The 25,531-nt window shown below is 49.5% G+C and overlaps 1 protein-coding gene and 1 pseudogene across 1 annotated transcript; both read left to right on the forward strand.

Moving 5' to 3' along the window:
- Window positions 1–662: 662 nt before the first annotated feature.
- LOC123143942 (uncharacterized) lies at window positions 663–14,803 on the forward strand. Its single transcript, XM_044562931.1, has 11 exons — window positions 663–1,062; window positions 2,438–2,517; window positions 2,605–2,691; window positions 2,780–2,993; window positions 3,379–3,506; window positions 3,591–3,782; window positions 3,860–3,935; window positions 4,019–4,154; window positions 11,261–11,374; window positions 11,457–11,550; window positions 14,565–14,803. Exons 1-11 carry the CDS (start codon window positions 715–717, stop codon window positions 14,566–14,568), a joined length of 1,473 nt encoding a protein of 490 aa, XP_044418866.1. The 5' UTR covers window positions 663–714; the 3' UTR covers window positions 14,569–14,803.
- A 5,722-nt stretch (window positions 14,804–20,525) lies between these two features.
- LOC123142512 (uncharacterized) lies at window positions 20,526–22,557 on the forward strand (annotated as a pseudogene).
- Window positions 22,558–25,531: the final 2,974 nt, after the last annotated feature.

A 25,531-nucleotide genomic window follows, 5' to 3' on the forward strand; every position in this document is an offset into this window, starting at 1 on the left:
GCAGAATTTGTACCAATCGACTGACCCTTTTCTTTGTGTCAGTCGATTGATCTGTAGCCACTCCCTTTGAGAAATTTAGTGGCAACGTATACATTTCAGGGCTGGATATTGGGACAACCATAAAATTTTCTAATTACTAGTATTATTATATAAATTTTTTCTGCGAATTATTATTACATATATCCCTCACATTTGTTTATTTCTGTGTAACACACACATGAAAAGATTTATTAAACAAAATTGTACAGATATGTATAGCACATTAACATGAGCATGTATATATTCTGCTTCATAATTTCGCAAAACCTACAAACTTGACTTTCTCGTATGAAAAAGAAAAAAAGAAATCCAAGACGGCAAGGAGACGAGGGAAGATCTGGAGCGACGCGGGGAAGGGGGCTTTCAAAAATTTGGGGCCAACTCGTCATAACTAGCCAGGGGCTTCCGTTTCTTTCCCACTTTGGCTTTGGCATTGCTCGGACGCGCGCTGCCACCCGCCAGCCATGGACGGCAGCAGTTCCTCCCTCGCTGCCAGTCTCGTCGCATTAATCGCCTGCCAATTCCAGCAGCACGAGGAACGGACGGCTCCTCCCTTGCTCCAGCTCCAATTCACAGTAGTATTTAACCGCAAAATCCCCCGAGCGCTCCCTGGTCCCGAGCAAATCATCTCTGCACCGCTAACTGCCCGTCCCTCCGGTCTCCTCAGCGCTGCCGATGGAAAGCCCGCAAGATCTGGATCCGCGGAGGCACGCAGGCGATCGCGACGCCCTGGAGACGAACGCCGTCGGTTCCATTGGGGAGATGGTCGTCGCCCCGGCGGGGAGCGGCGCCACCGCCAACGTCGTCGCCTCGGAGGGCGTCGTCTCGGGGACGAACGGCGTCGCGTCGGAGGGGATCGACGGCGGCGCCTCGGCAGGCGTCGTCCCGGGGACGAACGTCGTCGCCTCGGAGGGGAGCGGCGCCGGCGCTAAGGTTGGAGGGAGGCGACGCCGGAGGGGAGCGGCGTCGAACTCCCTCAGCGCCAAGGCGACCGTCCCCGTCGACAAGTGGCGCTGCCACCAGGTAAACTGGAGGAACAGTAATCCCGATGTTTACTCCTGTCAATGGTGGATTCTCTGTTGCTGAAACTGCCAGTTTAGCATTTTTCTTCAGCACACCCACATACAGCATGTTTCAAATGTTGTCAGCTTCCAGCGACCGTCGCCATTTGTTTCTTTTAGTGGCTAGATAGATTGTCTCACGCCAATCTTCAGATAAAAGCTCTAACTTCGTTTGGCACAGGCGCTTTCCAAAACTCTCCATCAGGATTGTTACTGCTGCTCGCCATCACCGGGTCAGGTTGTAGGCAACCCGGCCTGCACGCGCTCCTTACCGAAAAATGTCCACTCCTCTCGAAGTGCCATGCAGGGGTGTCTTCAGGGTCTCCTCTCGGTGCTTTAATCTTCATGATCAACTCAGCATCATCTGGCCAGAAAACTTCCCTTATCAAACCTCATTCCACTGTTCACCATCCGGCAATAAGAGACCACCCACGATCGTATCCTTGGACAGCTCCTGCCACCCTGAATCTTCAGCGAAGGTTCCTTCAGAATCCAATTATCCGAGAGCCGCATAGTAAATATTTCGTTGATAGGTTGGAATACTGCTTAGGTATTTCTCTTCAGACGTGCACCTTTCCTAGTGTGGATTTCACCTCCTCTTGTCTTTCCACCTGCCATGCTCTACTGAACAAGAGCGAGCATTTTTGTGAACTTGGCAACTGTCCAGTGCACCCCTCAAATTTATGTATTACATTCTTCACAACCTCAGCCTGTTGTCAGTTGTTGCATGGAAGAACAGGGTAATGTCATCAGCAAACAATACATGTGAAATTCCTGGAGCTGTTCTGGCAATATTCAGGTCTGTCAGTTCCTTGCTGCTTTCTTCAAAAGCTTCGACAAAACATCTGCTACAGAAAGAAACATATACGGCGATAGCGGGTCTTCCTGAAACTCAAGGTTTTTTTTCTGGCTTCTCCTGCAAGACAGACTTAATACCAGAGAATGTTCACAGCAGGAATTTCTTCATTGAGGACTCCTCCTGTGTAATGTGTGGAGAAGATCTGATGGAGATCAGAGACTACTTTTTTCCAGATGTCTTTTCGCTAGAGCTTGCTGGCAAAAAAAATTCAGATGTCTTTTCGCTAGAGCCTGCATCGCTACATTTCCAACCATTTTTTCCGACAAACCTAAATTTCATTTCCAGCCTAAAAATAGAGATGGACAAACCTTTCTATAAACCAAAATCATTCTAGGGGCCTCTTAGCCCTCAGCTCCTTTTCTTTTTTCGCTTGTAATATAAACCAAAATCTATAGAGTATGCAGTAGAGTCCTACTGTTTCGGTAAAAAAAAACAATGTCTTCTGTTTCAAATTTTTTTCTGTGTTGCTATTCCTCAGTGCCGTCAGAGAAAAATAGGGGTCGCGACAGATTGCAAAAGGTGCACTCAGAGATACTGCGAGAGTTGCATGCGTAACAGGTGAAATAATTTCCTCTGCTTTTTCTTAGAGCCTGTGGTAGGCAATCTTGCTTGGGTTTGTTTGTTGATGTTCTCTTTGTTTAACAGGTATCCTTTGATTGCGGATGAGGTGTTGAAGAAGGGGGCCTGGGAATGCGCCAAATGCAGGAAGGAGTGCAACTGCAGCGTGTGCCAGTGAGCAATCTGAAGCTGATTCTTGCCATGGGGGATTTCAGATTTTTGTTCTTCTTTATAGATCTCTTTATCTGTTTTTATTTGGCAGAAAGAAGAGAGGGGACGAGCCGACGGGGCGAATGGTCCATGCCACCAACAGGCCGAAGGTCAACCTGGTGCAAACTAAGAGCATCAGTACACTCAAGGATGAAATAGTTGTACCCAGGGGTACTCCCGTGACTTGCATTGCAGGTATAAAGCTGCAGTCTGAAGATGTTGGCGCTGCTATTCAATTTCTGGAGTTCTGCCGCTCCTTTGGCAAGGTAATTATGGAAATCAAATATTATGTTTTATTTATCATTTCATGTTGCATTGAACCATTGATGCATCCACTCATTTCTAAATCTGGTTTACGCTAACTGGTTATGGTTAGTTAACTTGCCTGAGAATGTTGCCGAGCTAAACAATTGTGTTGTTCTCTTATTACTTCTGTCTTGTTAACACAAAATAAGTCATCAACTTGAGGCGCCTATTTTTTATGATTTCTAAATTTATAATCTAACGAAAGTTTATTTGCATTTTATTTTATAATCTGACACACCAAACTTGTTATATGTTTCCATAAATGAAAATATTTAACTGTTCTTAGCTGTCTGCTTGCTTTAAGAGACCTTTTCTTATGTATAATGTACCACATGATTTAAGCAGATCTGCAAAATAGGGAAGGGGCTACCAGAAGAAATTCTCACAGACTTAACTCAACTCGAAGAGGTGTCTTCAGTTGTTGCTAACGTTCACATAAATCTTCTGTCTATCATAGAAAATGGCAAAGATAAGTAAGTATACTCACAAACTTCTATGCCCTTGTAGTTTTGCCCATGCAGTTAATAAATGAATAAATGAGGTTATTTTTTTCTTAGCCCTTTTGATAAGTATCCAAGTCATGGAGATGAATGGATAAGAAAAGTAGGCGAGTACATCAATTTGACATTACATGCAGAAGATTTCACACTTCGTTGTTTAAATCAAGGGGTATCAGGCTATAAAATTTTGAACCCTTCTTGTAAGCTGGAGGTTCTGAATTGTCTGTGTAATGAGGCATTGTCTTCTAAGTAAGTACTGGCTACCATATTTTCTGTAATAGTTCACTTCACTATTGTCATATTAATTATCTTGTAACTTCATTCAGAAAGTTGAGGACCTACATTGACATTGAAGATAAAAAATGTATGGCCAGACAAAAAATCAAAGCTGCAACCAGAAAGGTATTTATCTTGGGAAGTTCCTTTTTGGTGGTCAAGTCACTTTGTTGACATTAATGATCATCGTGTTGTGTCTTGTTTCATAGCAAAAGGAGCTGAAAAGAAGACATGATGACATGACTAAAACAATCAAAGGAGGAGATATTGCTAACAATGAGGAAGCTAATGATATTCTTTCTCAAATAAAGGAAGCAGAAGAAATCAAGAAGGCAGCCCGGAATGGTCTGTAGCAGTATGGCTTGATTTATCTTCATTTCCTGCATTCAATTTGTTTAGCTTTGTTCATCTGTTCAGTTCTCGGTCTGTTTGATATCTTTCGCTTTTGTTTATTATATTATTTCAGATCTACACCATCCTGCATCGTTTAATATTTATATATTTTTTCTAGAAAATATCTTTGTAATATAGTACTTTACTAGGTTTTATTATTCTGTCTCCTTATAGTCCACAATAACATTTTTTTTTGCATAGTCTTTGTCAAACTTTTAAAACTTTAACCACCAATGTCTTCTAGAATATTTTGACTGAGTGAGTGAAAAATCATAGTATATAAATATATCTAAAAGATACTCGCATATTATAACAATCTTATCAGGTTTTAGAATTATACCAAAATAGATACTAATATTTTATGTACTATTTTGGAGATTGTGCTAATGTCTAATAAAAACATTATCTTCTTAAAGACCGGAGGGAGCAGTAGAAGAAAATGGTCAACGTAAATACTGGTGGGAGTATCTAACTTTCACAAACGTCAAATTGTCTGCCTACCATCCATGAATGTGTACTGACTGTGGGTTAACAAATGGATAAATTCAATTATTTTTTATATAAACATATTTTTGGAGTAGTCCAACCCAATTTTTTCATGCATGTGGACATTCTTTTGAAACCCTGGACAGTGGAACAATCGATCTACGATAATTTTCATTAATAGAAACAGTGATGTTACAAATATGAATGAAAGAAAACTACAAAAGGCCTATGGATAAAAGAGAGAGTCGTCCAATTGCAGCTCTAGGTATCATGATAAAAGAGAGAGTCGTCCAATCACAGCATGTTTGTCCCTGATTTTAAATTTAAGTAGAATCATCTTTAAGGGCATATCTCCAATTCTGAATGGTTGGATTGGATTTTCTGAATATCTTCCCATTTCTCTTAAGCCAGATGTTCCAGCCCCAGTATAACAATCTCCATTCTAATATCATTTGGTAGATCCTCAAGAGCCAACAATGTATCTTCATAGACAGAAGTACCTCATTTTCTTCAAGGAATGAGAGTGTACTAGCAACTTTGAGCAAAATTGCAGTCCCAAAACAGATACATAAGTGTTTCTTAACAATGATGATTACATATATGACAAGAGTGATCAGTCATCATGAAACCTTTTCGTTCCAGCAAGGATCTTGTGTTAATTCTACTCCCTCGGTTCCTAAAGAGTATATGTCTTTTAAGAGAATTTCAACATGAACTAGATACGGATGTATATAGACGTATTTTAGAGTACATATTCACTCATTTTGCTCCGTATGTAGTCCATATTGAAATATCTAAGAAGTCTTATATTTAGAAACGGAGGGCGTATTCTGCATTGCTAACGAGAAGAAAATCTTATGCTTGAGTCTACTAGAAATCTTCCAGATTAACTTGAAAACTTTTGGAGCCTCAAAATCTCCCATCAGGTGTCTATACATTTTTATAAAGGAGAATTTGGCAGCAATTCTATTGCGGTGCCATCTGTGCTTACTATTCTGATCAACCACTGGGATTATGCTTGGGACCTGAAGAAATTGATTATAGGCTGGATTAGATAAAGGCATATGAAAGTTATCAGCCCAATCACTTCTTGCACTAAAATTTGGCAAAGATTCTTTTACATTTCTAGCAAAAGAATGCAACTCAGGGAATTTCTAAAGCAACGACAAGTTAGGACATTTATACTGCAAGAAAAGACTTGTGTCCACTTGTCCCACAGACCATGAGGCAAAATATCTTAAAGAGGGCAGGAGCAATGCATGTGGACATAACCATCCAAGAGAAGATAACCATGTTTATTTTTTCTTTCCGAGTGAATAGGTGTCGAGTCTTTTCAGCCTTAGCCTTATATTATAGTCACATATCTAACCATGTAGTTAGGATTTAATGTTTAACCTTTTTCTTGGATTAACGTAGAGGCATGAAAGGATATACTAATAAAGTAATTAGTATATGTAAGGCTTAATATATTCTAGGTTATTTTGCACTAATTAATACGTATAAATTAATTTAAGAGGGAACTGATACGGGTACGAAAATAGTGTTTATGGATATGGATAGTGATACCACAAAAGAAAGAATACGGTAATATGCAGATACCTTAATTCAATTCATATGTGCTCCATGATGTTGTAACAATTGGATGGAACTTTTTTTAACTCATGATAAATGCAACTTTTTTTTGCATCGATGATAAATGCAACTTGACTATCCTTTTAGAGTCAAGTAAATCAAGATTGCTATCTCTTGGCTAACTTGTTTCCACTATAGTGCTTTCTATTCCCCTTTTGTGCCACATATTTTTAGACAAAAAGCTCTATATGAGCCCGGCTTGGATTTAACGAAGCCATCAACCGGCCAGGAAATACAACAGACCTTGGCAACACAATGGCTGAACCGATACAATGGGGTTTACTGGAGAGCAAACACAACTATAACCATTCCAGGCAAGCACCTATGAAAAGGAACAGAAGAGAGCACAACTAGCAAAAGACTAAGCACTCCACGCTTGGCACTGAGAAAATCATGGCCGAAGCAGCCAAGGAAGACATGACCGACCATCCTAGGGGAACTATTCTCCATGTGGCACCTTGGGACTAGAGGAAGAACAACACATTCTATCTCTATCACTTAAGGGGGGACCCTACCCCCTCGTCCTGAAACAAAAGGTGACGCTCTGTTGGGATTAAAAGATGCACACCCGAGAGCTATAAGGATGCCATACTCGTAGTGTGAAGTAGCCCTAGAGAGACCACCTAGACTTGGGATATACCTTGCCAGCAACTCGCCGCTGTCCAAGCACAACCAAAAGGAGATGGAAAGCTATAGCCGCCGGAGAAGGAGGCAACAGGGCACCGAGATGACACGAAGAGCAGCAAGGGAACAGAGCAACCAGCCACAAAGAAATTCGTAGGAGACCTCGACTTCCGCCGCTCCACTGTCGCCAGGAAGGGGAACCCTATCCCCTTCTGCCAGGATCGAAGATGTTGGAATGATGAAACTGAGTAACGCAAACCGTCACTGGAGAGCGCCAACATGATGGACGTTTCTGCCCCATCTCTCTCTCTCTCTCTAACTCTCTCTCTCTCCACTTTGTTGTGAATATCTTCATCGTGGCACCTGATTGTAAGGTTCTAGTCCCCCTTACCTGAAATGCTTGAATTCCTCGTGGGAGGGGTGTACCAGGTTCATATTAAAGCCACTGACTATGAAGTTAAGGTTTGTATTTGCATGCCATTGATCAACTAACTAAAAGTCAATGTAAGCTATTTATCCAACTTGATGGGCTGAGTAAGAAGGTTTTTGAGATGCAACAACAACCTGGCATTATCCTTGCGGCGAGAATAAGACATTAGACACCACTGGGCCCATTGTTGTTTATCCTGCCAAAATACAAGCAACTGTGACAAGGATGGATACACTAACAACAATAAAAATATGAATGTCGCATAGTGTTCTACATGTGACACCAACCTACCAATTTTAATGTTGAAAGCCTTGCTCTTTTCACCATTGGGAAGCTTCCATTTTCGGCCTACCACCGCTAGAAAACTTAGATCACCATTTGGTGAACGCACCAAGTCGATCCCTCATGGCACCTTCAAGAGTCATGGTGATCCTAAGACACCCACCCATTTAAGTTTAGATGGACATGCACATGATAAATGTTATCCCATATGATAGTGAACTCAGTGAAGATTCTTCATATGGCAAAAAAGGATATATAGTAAGGACATAATGGCAATCCAAATTAACCCAAGTAGGTCAAAGGGGAGGGGTGGAGAGGGGAAGTAGTAGAGGATGGAGAAGGAGAGGTAAAAGGAACTGTAGAGGTAGAGACATTGAGATAATGGTCAAGAATTATTGTCGAAGAGTAGCAAAGAGTCTGAGAAAAGAGTTCAGAGAAGAAAGGTGGGGCCTCGAAGAAGAAGCATACCTGGATGACTCATAGTAACATGACTCACTTCTTACGGTGGTGGCAATAAAGAGAGCCAACAGAGGCTACTTCTTCATGGAATCTCCTCCACCCTCCCATGGGTCCATTTTACCTGTGATACTTTAGGTGTGAAACCCTAATCTTAAGAGGCTCCTTGCCTTATGTAATGCTTTTATTACCCTTAGCAAAATCCACATTTTGTTGGTATCACCCGAACCATGTAGGCGCTCTCCAAGAAAAAGTTTCTAGGATGATGGCTCACATGGATGCTATGCCAATGCCAAGATGATGCCATGACATCCCCAGCCTAGAGTGTGCTAAATTTTTATGGGCAGTTATCGCAATATCGTGGAACCATGCAGGAATGGAAGATTCGACAAACCTCATAAAGCAAGACTTGATGCCAACAATGGTCCTACTAGTATAAGGGTGTGTTGTCATGGCCTCGCTTTCGCCAATCGTAAGCTACATGCTAGGTTAGCTAATAAGGTTGCTCTATACTACAACCAAGTATTAATTTCAAGATGAGTGTTTCGTTGCTTCCCTTTGCCATTTACAACAAGTGCATCGCTTGGTTACCAGACTAGCATATCACATCGGCATGAACGTGAAGTTTTGAAATCCGGTGAACTTACAAGTGACATGAGATCTTGTAGTTCTATGAGATATCGGTGTTTTCAAAGAATAGCCATTCAACTCACCAAGGCATATTAAATGAGATGGTGTACCACAAGTAAATGGCTCATCCTTCAAACGGGTAAATGGTACCTTTCTGTTGAAGCCGTCTGTTAGCATATGTGCTTTTCTAGATAAACCTGACAATGGAGACAGTCACTAATAGCTCCCCTAAACTACGATGATAGAATGCGTTGTCTTTCCAAGGGTGGAGATGTCATCATGCTCGGACCAGTGCATGTGTTTTGCAAGGGAGATAATACGAACGCCAATTAATTAGGCTTGTTGACTTGGTTTGGTTATATCTTAAGTTACTACCTTATCAACCAGTTACCATAATATTAGGTTCCATGTTTGTGTGATTCTTATAAGATTGGACTCGCTATTTTAGGGGCAGAAGGCAATAATTTTTATCTCTCTTATCTCTATTGCATGTGTTGTTATCCTACACATCCTCTCAATTCTACAAATCCCCTTTCCTCTTTGATCTCGTATCATCGCGACCCTAGGACATAAGGTTCGATGAAATAAGTTACGTCTTGCGTTGCCAACTTAATTTCCACAATCAAGCAACGAGGATGTGGCAACTTGGCATCAAAGCCATTGTCGTTGTTTATCAACGCACAACTAATGTGGCCATGACTCAGCTCGCACTAAAATTTAAGTATCAAAGCGTGTACAGAGCAACCGAACCAAAAAATTTATTATGTGTAACAACTAACCATTAACAACTTCATCAACTGGATAGAGTGGCTTAGACGGCGGCTTTAGTCTTTCTGTTGTATTACTTTGTAAGGTCTTGTGAGAATAATTAATAAAGTGGCCGTATGCATCGCCCAGATGCAGAGGCCGGGGGTCATCCTCCTTTTCGAAAAAAAAACTAACCATCAACAACACAAAATTTGTTGTCATGCACTACGAATCCACAAACATCAGTGTGTTCTGCACATGAGCATGTTCTTGAGAAGAACACGACATCCGTCACTGGGCCCTTAGACATACATGACATGCTGCCAACACCGGCAAGATCCAAGTTGTTGTTATCAACATACATAACCACACAAACATCATTGCAAATTCCTCATGTCGATGTTGCTGTTATTTTGGCATCACATTGTTGTTAACCGCCAGGATGCTCATCATGTATCCTGCCAAGTTGGAGTTGCTTGAGCTTTGCTCACATTTGCTACCTCATACTAAATGTTTGTGGACCACCGCTAGAAAGGGCTTATGCCTCAAATAATAGGAGTCATTCTACCGAGGTTAAGACTGGTTGCTGGCCAATTACAACGTGATGATAAGTTGTCTTGCTAGTGGGAGAAATGTGGATGCACATGGCATGCAAGAGAAGCATATAGTCAACTCTTTTTTTCGAAAAGAATATAATCAACACTTAGCCATCTTCATTTATTTTGTTTGGTCCACTTGTATTTGAGTCGATTATCTTCCTTGACTGCCCAGTAATGTTGCATGATCTCCTTTATACGCACTCCCTGTCCTACCAAACTTCTTCCTTATTGTTTTCCGTGCCATATTTCACTCTTTGTGTCTTTGTCATGGCACCATGGAATTATATTTTTGCATCTTGTTTCTCATCCTACTATCCATCACACTTTTTACTGTGTTCCCCATCGGGACACAATAGTGTTCACTCGGGATCTAGTCTATGTTAAATAGAGGGTAGCTATGGTGAATCTAGCTGGTGGTAGTGTGAACTTGTACAATTGGTGTTAAGAGTTTAGAGAAGGTGTGGGCCATGGGCTGCTTTGAGGTTTAGAGCAAATGCTCCTAAAGCCAGGTCTGGCAGTAATATTGATAAGTCGTCATTACTTGTCCTACTTAAATGGGTGGATATCAGATACACATTAAAAATTCTAACTGAGAATTTGATATCATTATCTGTTTCCTTCAATATGATAGAAAAGTCAGTCTTCAATCAGAACGAAAGTAATTAATCTTTATTTATTGGTAATAAGGTAGAGCTGAAGCAATTGTGAGAAACCCCTTCAGTTTGAACTTAACATAATCTTTCACTGACAACATTCAATATGCAAAATAAGCATAATCCGAGTGTGTAAGGTTTTCTTTTTCAATTAATTTGGCCTATACTAGAAACTTTTGGTTTATTTTTCTGTTCATAATTTGCATAATGTGAAGTCTTAGACTGGCAGGTAGTTTATTTTCCAGAACGTGAACTAGCTAAAAATGTTGTCTTACCATTTCAAGCATAAACTGTTTGTTTATTTTACTAATTACCACAACCAAACTGAGCCTAATTCAGTTGGTGTGGGAGGTGTAGACGTATGCATCATCACTTAGGTCCGAGTCTCATTTGACAAGCGAGTTACGGTGCCTTTCTTATCCTTCTGTTTTCTCATGTCAAAGTCAAAGCTTTGTTCATAAAAAAAGGTATATAGCTGTTCTGTATTAATTTACTTCTTGTACTTCCCAACTGTGCCAGAATCAGAGGAGCTGGAACGTGTTCATAGGACAGCTCCTGTTATGGTAGACAATGGAGTAAAATACTGGAAGCTGGGTGGCTATTGTAATAACAATACAAACATAATGCGTCAAGGTTTGTAATTATTTTGAGGTAAGCTTTATTTTACTCATTAGCAGTATATGTATAGTGACTAGCAATACCATGTTGTTACCAGAATTCGTTGACGAAAATAGAACCAAGAACAAAGACATATGGTTCATGTTCACTGAAGACGAACATAAAATAGTTGAAGATCATGTAACTACAAGGTAATGAGTTCACCTTACCAATTTATTTTTCAGCATCTTTCTTTCAAAAAGCTTGTATACCTGCTTCTTCAGTAGTTTTCTGACGTCAATGTGTTTTCTGTAGTTAGCCCATCTGATGTTTAATGCTGTAGACCCGTTAAATTATTTACGTAAAAAGAAACTCGTTTTTGGTATTGCGTATTTTTGCTTCCATGAAGCATAATGCTATTTGGTATTGCGTATTCCTGTCTTACAGTATGTTGTCAAAAGGCTTTCCTTGGCAATCCATTTCACATGTTCATGAAAAGCAGTAGCCAGCACTCACCATCACCAGTATTTCTTCTGCATGTTACTCCCTCCGTCGCATAATATAAGAGTGTTTTTATCAAAAAAGGGTTTTCCCCCATTTTGTATTACAAAGCAACCAACACCGATTACATAGCAATGCTCGGGCGAGAAGCACAACAAGCCCAAAAGAAAAAAGAAAGAAAAAAGAAGAAAGAAATGCCAACAACGCCAGCTCGACAAAGCGCGGATGGCTCGCCACCGCTGCACCCTCTGGACTCGACCCACCACAAACCAAGGCTCCGATCAGCCGCGTACCAAGCAGCACCTCCAAGAAGGGATGCGACGCCAACGACGCTGCTGCTCGGACGTGTCCTAGGGTTTCCCCCGGCACGCGGAAGGGGGTGGGGGATGGATACCTCCGACACCCTCCAGAAAGGAATGGTGGCACCCGCAGGTGTGACCGCATCAGAGCCGAAAAAGCCGGCAAGGGATTTCTCCCTACTCCAAACCTCACCGCCCAACCAGGCCGGAGCCAACCAGCCACCTCGCCGCCCACCAGCATGCGCCACCGCGGTCTTGACACCCCCACGCCGCCTCACAGAGATCACCACCACGAGACCAAGAGGATGGAGAGAGACGCACAAGGCGACGGGAGCAGCAGCACCGGAGCCACGCAGGAGGGAACTACCTCCACCGCCGTCGTGCGGGAGGCCCGAGTCTCCGACACCGTCGCGGTCACCGTCCGGACGCAGCAGCAGGGCATACCAGGCCACCCCTGGCCCGGCCAGACCCAAATCGGGCCCGTAAAGCCCCGCCGGCCACGCTGCAGCAGGGCGGCACCAGCGCCGCCAGCCACCACCCGCCCATCGTCGCTCCCCTGCCTCCCGGAAGCCACGCCGACAACCCTCCCCGCCGCCGGCCCGCCCAGGCCCAGATGGGGCCCGGAGGGCCCAGATTTGGGCCGAGCGGGCGCCGCCAGATCGCGTCGCCTCGCCGCCCCGCCGCCAACGGCAGCGCCACCGTCCAGAGATCGCCCGCCACCACGCCAGAGAGCCCCGCCGCCACGCCGGACCGTCGCCGCCTAGGAGCACCCCGCGGCGCCGCACCGCCCCGCATCAGTGCGACCCGAGAGGGGAAGGCTAGGGGCCGCCGCCGCCAGCGCCGCCCGGGCCAGGCCTAGCGCCGGACGCCAGCGACGGCGGCAAGGAGGGAGGGAAGGGGGAGAGCTTGGGGACGAGGTGTCGGGGACGCGGCCGGTCGCCCGCGGGGGCGACGCGGTCGCGAGAGCTCCTGGCGTGGGTCCTCTTAAGAGTGTTTTTGACACTAGAGGGAGTACCTATCTACCACCACTTTCTACTGCATCATGATCCAACGGTTCAGGGGGCATCTAGGGTTGGGGTTGTTCTACTATCCCATGTGGGAACTAACAAGATGAACAATTTTTTATTAGTGATGTGGTTATTTTTAGGAAGGTTAACAATTTACATAGAAAGGAGGTAAACTTTTTTACTACTTGTGGTTTTTCGGATGCTTGAATAATGTAGTCTGGAGCCCCTAAACAGATAGTTGATGCCTTAATTTCATGCAGTTTTGGTCCTCTGTTTCTTTTTGGAAACGTATAGCCCGAGTCTTAGCTTTTTACATTTGGTCTCGAGATAAAATATTCTTTGTATACTATACTATTATAGCCAATATATAAACGGAAAACGGAGAGAATATACGGAAATGGAAACAGAAATTTGCAAAATAGAAATGAAAACGGAATATTTTACGCGGAAATGGAAAAAAGGGGAACAGTTCTTTCCGGCAGAACAGACACAGAAATGGAACTTTTTGTTTTTGTAAATATGGAATTTCTGTTTATACTATGAGTCAATGACTGCCAACTCAATCATCAAACAACACATAATGAGACAGTGAACAGAATGGTCCATGTGAGGCCCTAACTTATACTATACCACACATGTGCTCAACAAGATCAACACAATTATTCAGTGCTACTACAATACTACGCTAAGTCACTAACCTAATCATATACCGCTAAAAGACCTAATCATATTATTTTATAGCCATGTTAAAAATTGTTAAGCTTTTTGGCTTGCTTATGTTTTTCTCTATGGTTCAAGGGGTTTTCAAGCTTCCACCAACATCCGCTTTCCATGACGTGTCTGCTCCATATATGCACCATATTCATTTTTAGGGTTTTTGTATTCGTTTCCGTTTCCACACAAAAAATGAAAACAAATGTGTGGTGGCACTCAGTTCCGCCTGTTTCCGCTCTGTTTTCATCCCTAGTTCGAGGATACACCACATTTTCTTTTACAACCACATCATCACTATTATATTTATGTTTTAACGGCAAAGCATATATAAATCCCTGCCCATGCTATATCAGGAAACATATGTAAAAGATAATAGCGGAGATGTGCAGAAATTTGCACAGGGGATGTCAGTTTGTTTCTTAAAACCCCTTGCCCATGCTAGATGAGGAAAAGGCTAGCTAGTGTATGTAACAGAATATCCCTTATGCTAGTGTTGCCAGTATTGCCCCCGAAATAATATTTTTAGCTAGTTTATAAAAGTTAGATAGGATAAAACCATATTTTCTATATATGACACCATAACGTGTGTCATTGCATCGAACTACCTAAGTATTTACGCTCTTAGTATCTTTACTGATCTAAGTCTTCAGTTCAGAGTGGAGTTGTGAATTCTTCTCATCTTGTGTTGATGTTCTGTTTTGGCAGGTGAATGGACTACCCACCCTAGCCGAGACGTGGGTGCAATGGCAGTTTTTTTATACATGGAAGTTCTATACAGTTACGAACAACCAACAGTTCTCGAAGATTCAGTCACAGCATTTGAATACAAACCTTGTGGCATGTTTGTCCTTTTCCATATGAAAACTCAGCATGACTTTGTAGCACCTTCTAAAGTTTGTTTCCTGGATGTTTGGAAATTGAGGGAAATTTATCATTAGCATTTGATTGGCGTACACTTAAATTTACATGTTTGTGTCGTATTTATATAGTTATTAATCATATTATAGCAGCAAAGGATTATTTCTAGTCTCGAACATAAGAGATTTAATAGATTATTTGTGCCTTGTTTGGTTAGTGCCCTAGGCAGTTGGTTTGGGGTACGGTCAGTTCACTCGGAGGACCCCCCCCCCCCCTCTTAATATATTTTGTCTAAACATCATCATAATCTTAACATATAGTCTTAAACCAGCATTTACTTGTTAGATATTTAGTGTTAAATACACAGAACAATTTTTTTGCAAAATTTTAGGGGTCCCATGGCTCCCCCCTAGATCCGCCTTCAGCAGGACCTAGTCGGAGATGAGGACAACGGGGTAGCCTGCAGAGTGAGCACGGGGCTACCTTTGTTTACGCTACCGCTTGCATTCGATAGCCTGAGCTGGAGAAGGGGCGACGACACGGTCAGACACGGTGTTTGGACAGGAGCTCGCCGGGGATGACCTAGGGGAGAGCGGAGAGAAATCGGGTAAGGAAGAGAGATCGTGCAGAGCCAACCATGCAAAGAACTTTTTAGGCAGGATGGAACCCGAAGGCTCTGGCGACGCTCCGGGCGACCCGGCGGCTCCGCCGCCGCCCCAGCCCCCGCCCCCTCCCTCGGACCCTGGCCGCGCGCCGGTGCCCCCCCCCCCCCGCCCGCTCCGCCGTCGACTCCCCCCGCCGCCCCGTCGCACGTGGTCTGGGCGGACCTCGCCGAGGCCGACGACCTCGCCGCGGGGCGCCCCGTCGTTTGCCGCGACCGCGTACCCCCCAAGGCCCCTGCCCGGCCGCCTCGGTCTGATTCTGTCGGTGGCCTTACTCCCAGGGGTGGGAGTTCGGCCGCCCGCGGGTCTTCCCGGCGCCGGCGCCGGCCCTCGGGCGTGTTTTGGTCGGCGGCGGGGCAAGGTGCTCCCTTGGGCTCGGGGTCTCGCCCTCGGGGGCGCCGCTCTGGCAGGTGGGGTGTCGCTGGCCGCGCCGGCTGCGGCCTCGCGCGTTCTTCCTGGAGGGCCACTGCTCCGGCGTCGTCCTCCCCTGCTCCGGCCTGCGCACCGACGACGTTCTCGGCGGAGCTCTCGTCGGTGGTTTTCCGGCGGTCCCCCTTCCGCCCATTCATCTCGGCTTTCGGCGCCGCCGTCCCCCCGCCTCCTGGTGCCCAGCGCGGCCCGTCCTGGCCTCGCCACCCCCGCCTTGCCCCGCCGGCGACCACCATGGCGACGCTCGGGGAAACCCTCGCCCCTCGCCTGGTCTCCCCGGGCTTGTCCTACTGGGCCGCGCTCGTCTCGGGCCGTCCCGTGGGCCGCCTCCTTGGCGCCTCCCCGCGGGCCTCGGCTTCTGGGCCTCCGCGTGATGTGCGGGCCGTTGGCCGCTGTGTGGGCCGGTCCCCTGGACCGTCCTCACCCTCCACGGCCCAGCCACGCCCCTGGGTGGGCCTTGGCCCGATCCGGCGCTCCATCTGGCCACCGCTAGGGTTCCCCCGCCAACCAGTCCCCAACCCGACGCCTCCCGCTTCCCCCGACGAAGTTCCTCTCGCTGCCCCTAGCTACCCCCTGCTCGTCGGCGCCACCGGTCCCCTCGCACCCTCCCCTCCTCCCTCGCCGGCCATGACCCGGGAGTGGGGCGACGATGCGGGACGCCCCAAGCGCAGGGCGGACGACCGCCACGCCCCCCCCCTCGACCCTCTCCTGATGGTCTCCGGCGGGAGGCTGACCTCAGGCAGGAGCTCGACTCCCGCCCGGCTCGGCGCTCCCCGGCCCGCGACGCTCGCCGCTCCCCCCCCCCCCGCCTAGCCCGCCGGTCCCCTGCTCGGGACGACCGCCGCTCCCGGTCCCCCGCGCGCCGCTCTCCCCCTCAGGCTGACTCGCGGGATCACGGCCGGTCGCTGGCTGGGGGGCTCGGCAGTCCTCCCGGCGGTGGTCCCCCTCCCAGTCGCGCCGTCGGGACCGATCCCCATCTCCTCCCCAACTGCAGTCCCTCACCACCGCCATCACCGCCCCGGCCGCCCGCCGTTACCAGCCCCCTCACTCCCAAGTTGCATTCCCGCCGTCCAATGGGGGCAATGGGAACCGGGGGCGCCAGGGCGCCAAGAAGAAGAAGGGTCCCCCTCGCCCCCCGGCCGCCGCCACCTCCGCCGGCGCGGCGGCTCCACCTCCGGGCTCCACCCCCGCCTCTGATGGCCCACCGTGCTTCAACTGTGGTCTGACCGGGCACTTCCAGATGGCCTGCCCGAACCCTCCGATGTGCTACCTCTGCAAGGATTCCGGCCACCCTGCGATTCTCTGCCCGGATCGCCCGGTGACGGAGGAGATCATGATGTACGGGCACGGCATCGAGGACATGGGCTTCTCGAGGTGCCGGAGGTTCCCCTCCCTCGCTCCTGGCACTTGTGTTGGTCATGGGCGAGGGCGTCGCCACTCCGGAGATGATCGAGGCCGAGCTCAACCACCTGTGCAGATGCAAGTGGGATTGGCAGGTGACCTCCACCGCTGCCAACACCTTCACTATGATCTTCCCCGACGCCCTGAGCATGGGTTTCTGCATCCGCAGCGATAACATCACCTTGGCCCTCAACGGGCTGGTGGTGAACATCTCCGAGCCGCGGTGGGATCCCAAGGCCGTGGCGGTCCTGGACACTGCTTGGCTCCTCATCACCGGCCTCCCTGATGTGGCCTGGTCTGAGCGGGTCATTCGCAGTATGTCCAAGATCCTTGGCAAGGTGGTGGTGGATGAGCTCTCTCTGCGCAAGGAGGAGGAGGTCCGGGTCAAGGTGAAGTGCCTGGACTCCTCCAAGCTGCGTGCCACGATTCGGGTCTTCTTCAACGACGACGGCTACGACCTCAAGATCTGCCCCGAGCCTTCGAAACACATCGGCAGCCCCCGCTTCTCCGACGACAGCCGCCAGGGGGACGGCCCAGCTGATGCCGACGACTCTCACCACAGACAGTCCTGCCACTCCCGTCTCGACGACCCTGAGGACGATGAGGACCTGTCTGACCGCTCTCGCTCCCCGTCCCACGAGCCCGCCAACCCTCCTTCGGGTCGTGGCGGTTCTGGGGCTGGGCGCACCCGGGTCTCGGCTGCTGACCTTGCGGTGGCTCTCCGACTGGCCGCTCCCCCGGTCGCGCCCTCCCCTCCCCCGGCGGAGTCGGCCAGTGACATCTCCAGTGTGGGCCTGCTCGTCGTGCCGCCTTCGTCGCCTCGCTCTCCCTCCGCCGACTCCGTCCTTCGCCCCTCGCCGTCGGGCCCGGACCCCCCGTCCCCCTGGTCTGACCTCCCCGGTTCCCACGGGTGGCGACGGGTGCGCTCCCATCGGCACGCCTTCCTCGACCCTCCCACCCGCGGGGGACGCGGCCGGCGACACCCTGGAGCTTGTCGCCCCGCTTCCCCCGCCGGTGGCCTCCGACGACCGCCTCGCCCCGCCTGCCTCACTGACCGCGGCGGTGGTCATGGTCGTGACCACTCCGGCCTCCGTTCACCCTCCTCCGACGGTGGCGTACGCTAGGCGGCCCCGCTCCACCTCGACGCCGGCGTCCCGCCGTAGCGCCTGCCTCGATGTGACCCGCCCGGCGGACTCCCCGGCTCCGTCCATCTCCGAGCGTGCGGAGCTTTGGGCGGCTGTCCGGAACCTCGAGTCAGGTGTGGATCCCGCCCTTCCCAGTTCTTCCAGTTGTTCCTTTTCCGCGGTTGAGGCCGTTCCTCTTGGCCACCTCGCCAAGGTGGCCACTGACTCGGCCATCGTCTTCAGGGGGGAAGTTGGTCCCCCCTTAGAACAGATCGCGGCCATTAGGGCTCGTGAGATCTTAGATGGCAAGCTGGCTGAGACCCGGGCTCGCTTGCTTCGGCCTCCCGAGGAATCGACCGCCACCCCCGCGGTTCGGGTTCCTCCGGTGGCCGACGGGGTGATCCGTGGACGCACTCGTTCTCGCACAGCTGCTCTCCGCGCGCAAAGCGCTTCCCGTGTCCTGGGGTCAAGCAGCCCCCTGATGGGGGCTTAGATGCGGGCCCTTTTCTGGAACATCCGCAGCTTCAGCCGTGATGGCCGTCGCCGCCAACTCATCGAGTACATGTGAGATGAACACATTGACATCATTGCCATCCAAGAAACCATGCGCACTGAGTTCTCCCTCCACGAGCTCGAATGTCTTAGTTCACACCTCTTCGCCTGGCATTGGCTCCCTTCTAGTGGGACCACAGACCATTCTAGCGGCATCCTTTTAGGGGTAAAGGATGCCACCTTTGAGGTGGGTGGCATGGACCGGGGAGAATTCTTCGTTAGTATGTAGATCTTCGAGCGTGCTCTTAACTTCAAATGGGAGGTCGTGATTGTGTATGGACCGGCGGACCACCGCCGCTCCCCGGCCTTCCTGGCGGAGCTGCATCTGAAGATCTCCAACTCCCTCCTCCCAGTTGTAGTGGGCGGAGACTTTAACCTCATCTGATCCCCGGATGAGAAGAATAATGACCGGATTAACTTCCCCCGGATGAAGTTATTCAACGACTGGATCGCGGAGCTTGGCCTCCGTGAGCTAGATCGGACGGGTGCCAGGTTCACTTGGACGAACCGTTAGGTTGACCCGACGCAATCCGTCTTGGATCGCGTCCTAATTTCCCCGGAGTGGGAATTATGTTGCCCCCTGGCTTCGCTTCGTGCGATTACCCGGATCGGGTCTGACCATGTCCCTCTCCTCCTCTCCACCGCTGACGAGCGCCCCCCCCCACCCCACCACTTTTCCAGTTTGAGCTCTTCTGGCTTAATCAGGCCGGCTTCCGGGAGGCTGTCGTCGCTCGCTGGATCTCCGCTCGCTCTTCCCCTCATCGCTCCATGTCCGCAGTCGACTCGTGGCACTTCTGTGCCAAGCTCGCCCGCCAATTCATGAAGGGTTGGGGTGCTAACCTTGGCCGGGACCTTAGAGAACGCAAAAGGCCCTCCTGCTGGCTATCCAAGCCCTGGATGCCCGTGCCGACACGTCCGGGATCTCCCCGGATGAATGGATGCTGCGATATGACCTTGAAGACCAGCTCTCAACCATTTACACGGATGAAGAGGCCTACTGGCGACTGCGCGGGACCCAACGGTGGGTGCTTCGGGGTGATGCCAATACCGCCTATTTCCAGGCGGCGGCGAACGGCCGGCGACGTCGAAACTCCATCCACTGCCTGTGGGATGGAGACACGCCTCTCGTTCGCCCCGCGGCCATCCGTGCCCATGTAGATGGCTTCTATAAAGCCCTATTTACCCCCACCCCTCGGGGTGGGGCTAGTCTCGCCCCCGACATTTGGTCTAGTGATCAATTGGTCTCTGTTGAGGCCAATGCGGCATTAGTGGCCCCCTTCACCGAGGACAAGGTCCTCGCGGCTATTAAAGGGATGAACCCCTTCAAAACGTTCTGGTCGACCATCAAGCTGGAGGTCATGGCCCTGTTTGAGGAATTCTACTCGGGCGCCATGGATCTTGGGCCCCTTAACTATGGAATCGTGACCCTCATCCCCAAGGTCCCGGGCGCCTCCGACATCCGCCAGTTCCGCCCAATCACAGTGATTAATGTGATATTCCGGATCCTGGCCAAAGGGTACGCCAATAGGGTGACCCTGCTCGCTGATGCGATTACCCATCCGAACCAATCCGCCTTCATTCAAGGCCGATTTATTCTAGATGGGGTGCTGGTATTCCACGAAGTCCTCCACGAGGTCCAGATGAAACGCCATCGGGCGGTCTTTCTGAAGCTAGACTTCCACAAAGCGTATGACACGGTCCACTGGCCCTTCTTGCGGGAAGTGTTGCTTCGCAAGGGCTTTGACGACCGTTGGGTGACTCGCGTCATGCAGCTTGTCTCCTGTGGCTGGACCACTGTGAACATCAACGGTGACATTGGGCCCTACTTCCCCACCCTCTGTGGGGTCCGTCAGGGTGACCCGTTCTCGCCGTTCCTGTTCAACATGGTGGTTGATGCCCTGGCATCCATCCTTGATAAGGCCAAGGATGCTGGCCATATCCGCGGCATCGTCCCCCACCTAGTCGGAGGGGGAGGGGTCTCCCTCCTTCAATATGCGGATGATACCATAATAATGGTGGAGGGCTCCGTCCAAGACATTGCTAGCCTGAAGTTCCTCCTCCTGTGCTTCCAACAGATGTCGGGCCTAACCATCAACTTCGATAAGAGCGAAGTGATGGTTCTTGGGTACCCCCCGGAGGAAGCACAGGCTATTGCGGACCGACTAAATTGTCGGTTGGGTTCTTTCCCCACGACTTACCTGGGGATCCCCATTAGTGATTCGCGACTCACCGTGGCGGATCTTCGCCCCACGGTGACCCGTATGCAACACCGCGTTGAGCCCTGGAAAGGGCGCTGGTTGTCGAAGGCTGCTCGCGTGATCCTTATCAACTCTTCGCTTGCCATCCTTCTATGGTTCCTCATGAGCTTCTATAGCCTCCATGAGTCCCTTCATCAGGAGATCGCCAAATACCAATCCAGATTCTTCTGGGCTGGGGAGGGGGATAAGCAGAAGTACCATATGGTAAGCTGGCCCGATATCTGCAAACCCAAGGACCAGGGCGGTCTTGGGATCTTGTCCTCCCGACGCATGAACATTGCCCTCCTGACCCGCTGGCTCTGGCGCATTGCCAATGGCGATGGAGGCCTTTGGCTCACCATCATCCAGAACAAGTACCTTCGAGGACAGCCTCTTGCATTCTGTCAGCGCTCGGGCGGCTCCCAGTTTTGGCAGGCCATCGTCCAGCTGCTTCCTGCGCTTCGCATTGGCACATCCATCTCGGTTGGTACTGGGTCCACGACCCTGTTCTCGTTTGATCGGTGGATTGGCGACGCCCCCCTGGCCGCGCGATTTCTGGAGCTATTCGCCATTGCAGTTGACCCTCGTGTCTCTGTCGAGACGGCCCTTATTGACTTAGGGCGCCTTGCTTTCCGCCGCCCCTTTGGCCCACCTGAAGTAGCCGCTTGGGATGCCCTCCTTCAGGACATCCCCCTCCTCCCTATGGACGTCGCCCACAACCCGGACGCCATCTCTTGGCGTCTGGAACCTTCCGGCTGCTTCTCCACCAAATCCCTCTACGCGGCCACCGCCCCCTCGACGGCCCCCGAGCCCTTTAGTTTGATTTGGGACATCCGCCTGCCCCTGAAGATCAGGATCTTCCTGTGGCAATGGATCCGAGGCCGCCTCCCGTCCGGCGTGGAGGTCCTTAAGCGTAATGGACCTGGTGATGGGATGTGCCCCATGTGCGGCACGGTGGAGGATGCTAACCACATCTTCTTCTCGTGCTCCACGGCTCAGTTCCTTTGGTCCTGTTTCCGCGGGACGGTTGGGGGTCAGTGGTGCAACACCAACTTCCCTGACCTGCTTGCGGAAATTCAAGCCTCCCCCCCTCGCTACCGCCATATTAGATGGCTTTGCGTTGGGGTCCTTGCCTGGACGCTTTGGACCATCCGCAATAAGCTTGTCATACAGAAGGTGCCTCTTCGACGTGCTACTGACGCCATCTTTAAAATGTGTGGATACTTGCAGCTCTGGCGGCCGCTTAGCCGCCCCCAGGACCGGGACGTCATCAACAACCTCCTCGTCGACCTTCGATCGATGGCCTTCCGCTTGGCGCCTCCGCTTCCTCCCCCCCCCCCCCCCCCCCCCAGCCCGACTAGATGCTCTGCCGCACCCCGCGTGTGAGTGCTTTTTTGTTTTTTCAGGGCTTGTTAAGCTGTGCCCTCAGCATTAACCCTTTCTCTACTTGTTTGTACTAGACCTTTGTGTGTGTGTTTGAACCTTGTTGGATGTTTTGGCTTGGGCAGTTGCTTTATATATAAAGCGGGGTGAAAGCCTTTTTCGGTAAGAGAGATCGTGCTTTGCGTTCTTTTTGAGCTGAAAAACGGTTAGTTGGAGGAAGAAGAAACATATCCAACTGTTTATTGGGGTGATGGATCTGAAGATGAGGATTTTGATTCATGGGAGGCTAACAACAACGCATATGTATTTTCTACTACCCAACAACCCTAGCTAAAGGCTTCCCATCTTTGACTTGTAAGATGGAAGGGATGGCATAGAGCTTTGTGCCAGCAACAGTGTGTGTTCTTCTGGCGTCCACATGTAGTGGATCTGCAATAGATCCTTGGGGTCGATCTAGCTAAACTCATGTGGCAACATAGGTTGTTCGCCAGTCAGTGTTCTGCAACATACAGTGATGACTCTAGTGGAGGTCGTCAATACTCAAAGACGGCTGCTAATCGCTAGCCAATGCATGGGGTTGTGGGACGGGCCCCTTAGTGGACTTATGGCGGCACCCGTGACCTCCCATAATAGGTGGGCCATGGGTCCTGACAGCAACGGGCATTCTTGTCTATGGGACAAGTGTCTCTTAGCACAGCTCGAAACCTAGCTTGTCTACATCGGCATGTTCGGTCACGTGGCGATACACATCTCAGGGGTGCGTGTGTGAGCAACTATCGTACCGGTAAATTCATCCTTCAAAGTTAGGGCGAGAAGAAGCGCGAGTTTGGTTTAGTGGTGCTCTTCATGTACAGATTCTTGAGCTTTTTATTTGAAAAGGAGGAAAAAACCCTAGCCTCTGCATCAATCGATACATGCAGCCATATTATTATAAAACAATGTACCAAAGTCTTAGAACCGCAAGAGGCTCACAATCTTAGTGCAAATCGAAAGAAAAAATAAAAAAGATGCCACATCCGGCGATAAAGAACAGGCTACGATGCCTATACACCTAGCCTATTATTAGTTCGACATCCAAATCGGCTGAAGATAGCCCGTACTACCATCTCTCCCAACGGTTGCACCCAATAACCAAAGCTCCCTGGAGTGCGCATGAGTGAGTAATGACTAAGTACGGGTCCAAGTTATAGCTCTATAGATAACCTGCAAAAAAATAGTGAAGTTTGTCCCATTAAAAATCAAATCATTTCTAGTATTCCATATCGCCCAAAATAGTGCACATGTCCGGATCCGGATATGTTTCGCTATATCTATGTCCACTCCATTAAGCCTCGTCTCAAATAACGTGTTGATGCTCGTTGGGGATGAATGTTAAAAGCTATATATATTGAGCTATAGAGCGAAAACTCTAGGTCTGGCTTTCACTGATGTTTTCCTAGCAACGTCACAATGTTTGATGGCCCAAGGTTAAAGGTGAGTCTAGCGACGTGCTCTAGTCTTATCCCCATCCCCTCGTCCTCATCTCAGTACTTCCTCCTCTAAAAGAGGTGCACTTGACTGGCAACTGGTCGTGTTGCTTCCCCCTAAGATAAAAATTTTCTTGTGGCAAGCCTTTCGAGGCCGGCTGCCCTCGGCTGATCAGATTCGTAAGAGGAACGGACCGGGTTCCCAGTTTTGTGCTTTTTGTGGTGAGGTAGAGGACTCGGATCATATCTTTTTTCACTGTCACCTGGCTAAGCTTATTTGGAGCCGTGTGCGGGACTGGCTTCATGTGTCTTGGACTCCTGCCTCCTTTGCTGAGTTGCGCAGCCTGGCATCCAACCTCTCCGGTGTTTCTAGACGGATCTTTTGGGTGGGCTTGGGGGCTTTATGCTGGTCTCTGTGGACTACTAGGAACAAATTTACTATCGAGCACGTGTTTCCGGCTAAACCGGCTGACTGCTTATTTAAATCGTGTGCTTTCCTGCAGCAGTGAAAATCATTGACTAAAGCCGACGACCAAGAGGCGCTATCTATGCTGATCGACAAAATCCGGACCACGGCGTCTCAGTTGTGCAGACAAGAGCACGTTGATTGAGGGTTTCTTTTGGGCCTGAGTCTTTAGCTTAGTTGGTTCCTTCTATTCCGGCCTGCGTGCCGTGTACTGGCGTGGGAGCCATGTACCATGACTTTATTCGTGTTGTCCTGCCCAACGTTGGGGCTTGGGTGTGTTTGATACGTTTCGGTGTTGTTCTTGCTACCTGCCTTATGGCTTTATCTATAAAGTCGGGCGTATGCCTTTCCTCTAAAAAACTGGTCGTGTTGCCATAGACGATGAGTTGCTGCTGCTGACAATGCCCTATAAGCACTCGCTATTGACGTCGCCACATCAGCTACACCGCAAACCATCGGTGTTTTTTTAGAAAAGGAGGATGCACCCCGGCCTCTGCATCTGGACGATGCATACGGCCACTTTATTAATTATTAAGCACAAAAGACATTACAAAGTAGTACATCAGTAAGCCTGAAGCCACCATCTAGGCAACATCTGTCGCTACTCCTACCCCCTTGATGCAGTGGTGCCGAATGTCCAAGCCTAATACCAAACAGACATCGCACCAAATCCTAACATCTAATGTCGGATGCCCCATCCTAGCCACATACCGGGACTGGGTCACATGCCGGTCCGGCGCACTCACCGAGGCTGCCGCCGCCTTCTTCCACCGATCCATCTCCAGAGCAGGTACTGACGCACAGACCTTGCCAGGCCTGCCGTCGACGCCACCATGGCGCCAGACAGCTCGACCACCCTGCGCTCGTCCATCCAGCCGCATCCGTTGTCGATATGCAGCTGCACCATGCCGCCACCACTCGTCGTCAATGACACGGTAGATACAACGCCGCACCACCTGGCAACCTCCACACTATCGCCACTGCTGGAGCTACTCGGAGCCCACCATCCACAACATCTCTCCCCCGAACAGGAGTTCCTCCCAAGACGGCGCCTCCATGGAGGATACGACGCGCAGGCCGCCGTCGCCGCCCAA

The sequence above is a fragment of the Triticum aestivum genome, chromosome 6D (genome assembly GCF_018294505.1).
Source record: "Triticum aestivum cultivar Chinese Spring chromosome 6D, IWGSC CS RefSeq v2.1, whole genome shotgun sequence".
NCBI lineage: Eukaryota > Viridiplantae > Streptophyta > Magnoliopsida > Poales > Poaceae > Triticum > Triticum aestivum.

Excerpts from the sequence above, each read along its gene's own strand:
- LOC123143942 (XM_044562931.1), top strand. The coding sequence starts at position 715 with ATGGAAAGCCCGCAAGATCTGGATCCGCGGAGGCACGCAGGCGATCGC. Across the intron at positions 2,994-3,378 it reads TCTGCCGCTCCTTTGGCAAG|ATCTGCAAAATAGGGAAGGG; the intron begins GTAATTATGGAA and ends TGATTTAAGCAG. Across the intron at positions 3,936-4,018 it reads TCAAAGCTGCAACCAGAAAG|CAAAAGGAGCTGAAAAGAAG; the intron begins GTATTTATCTTG and ends CTTGTTTCATAG.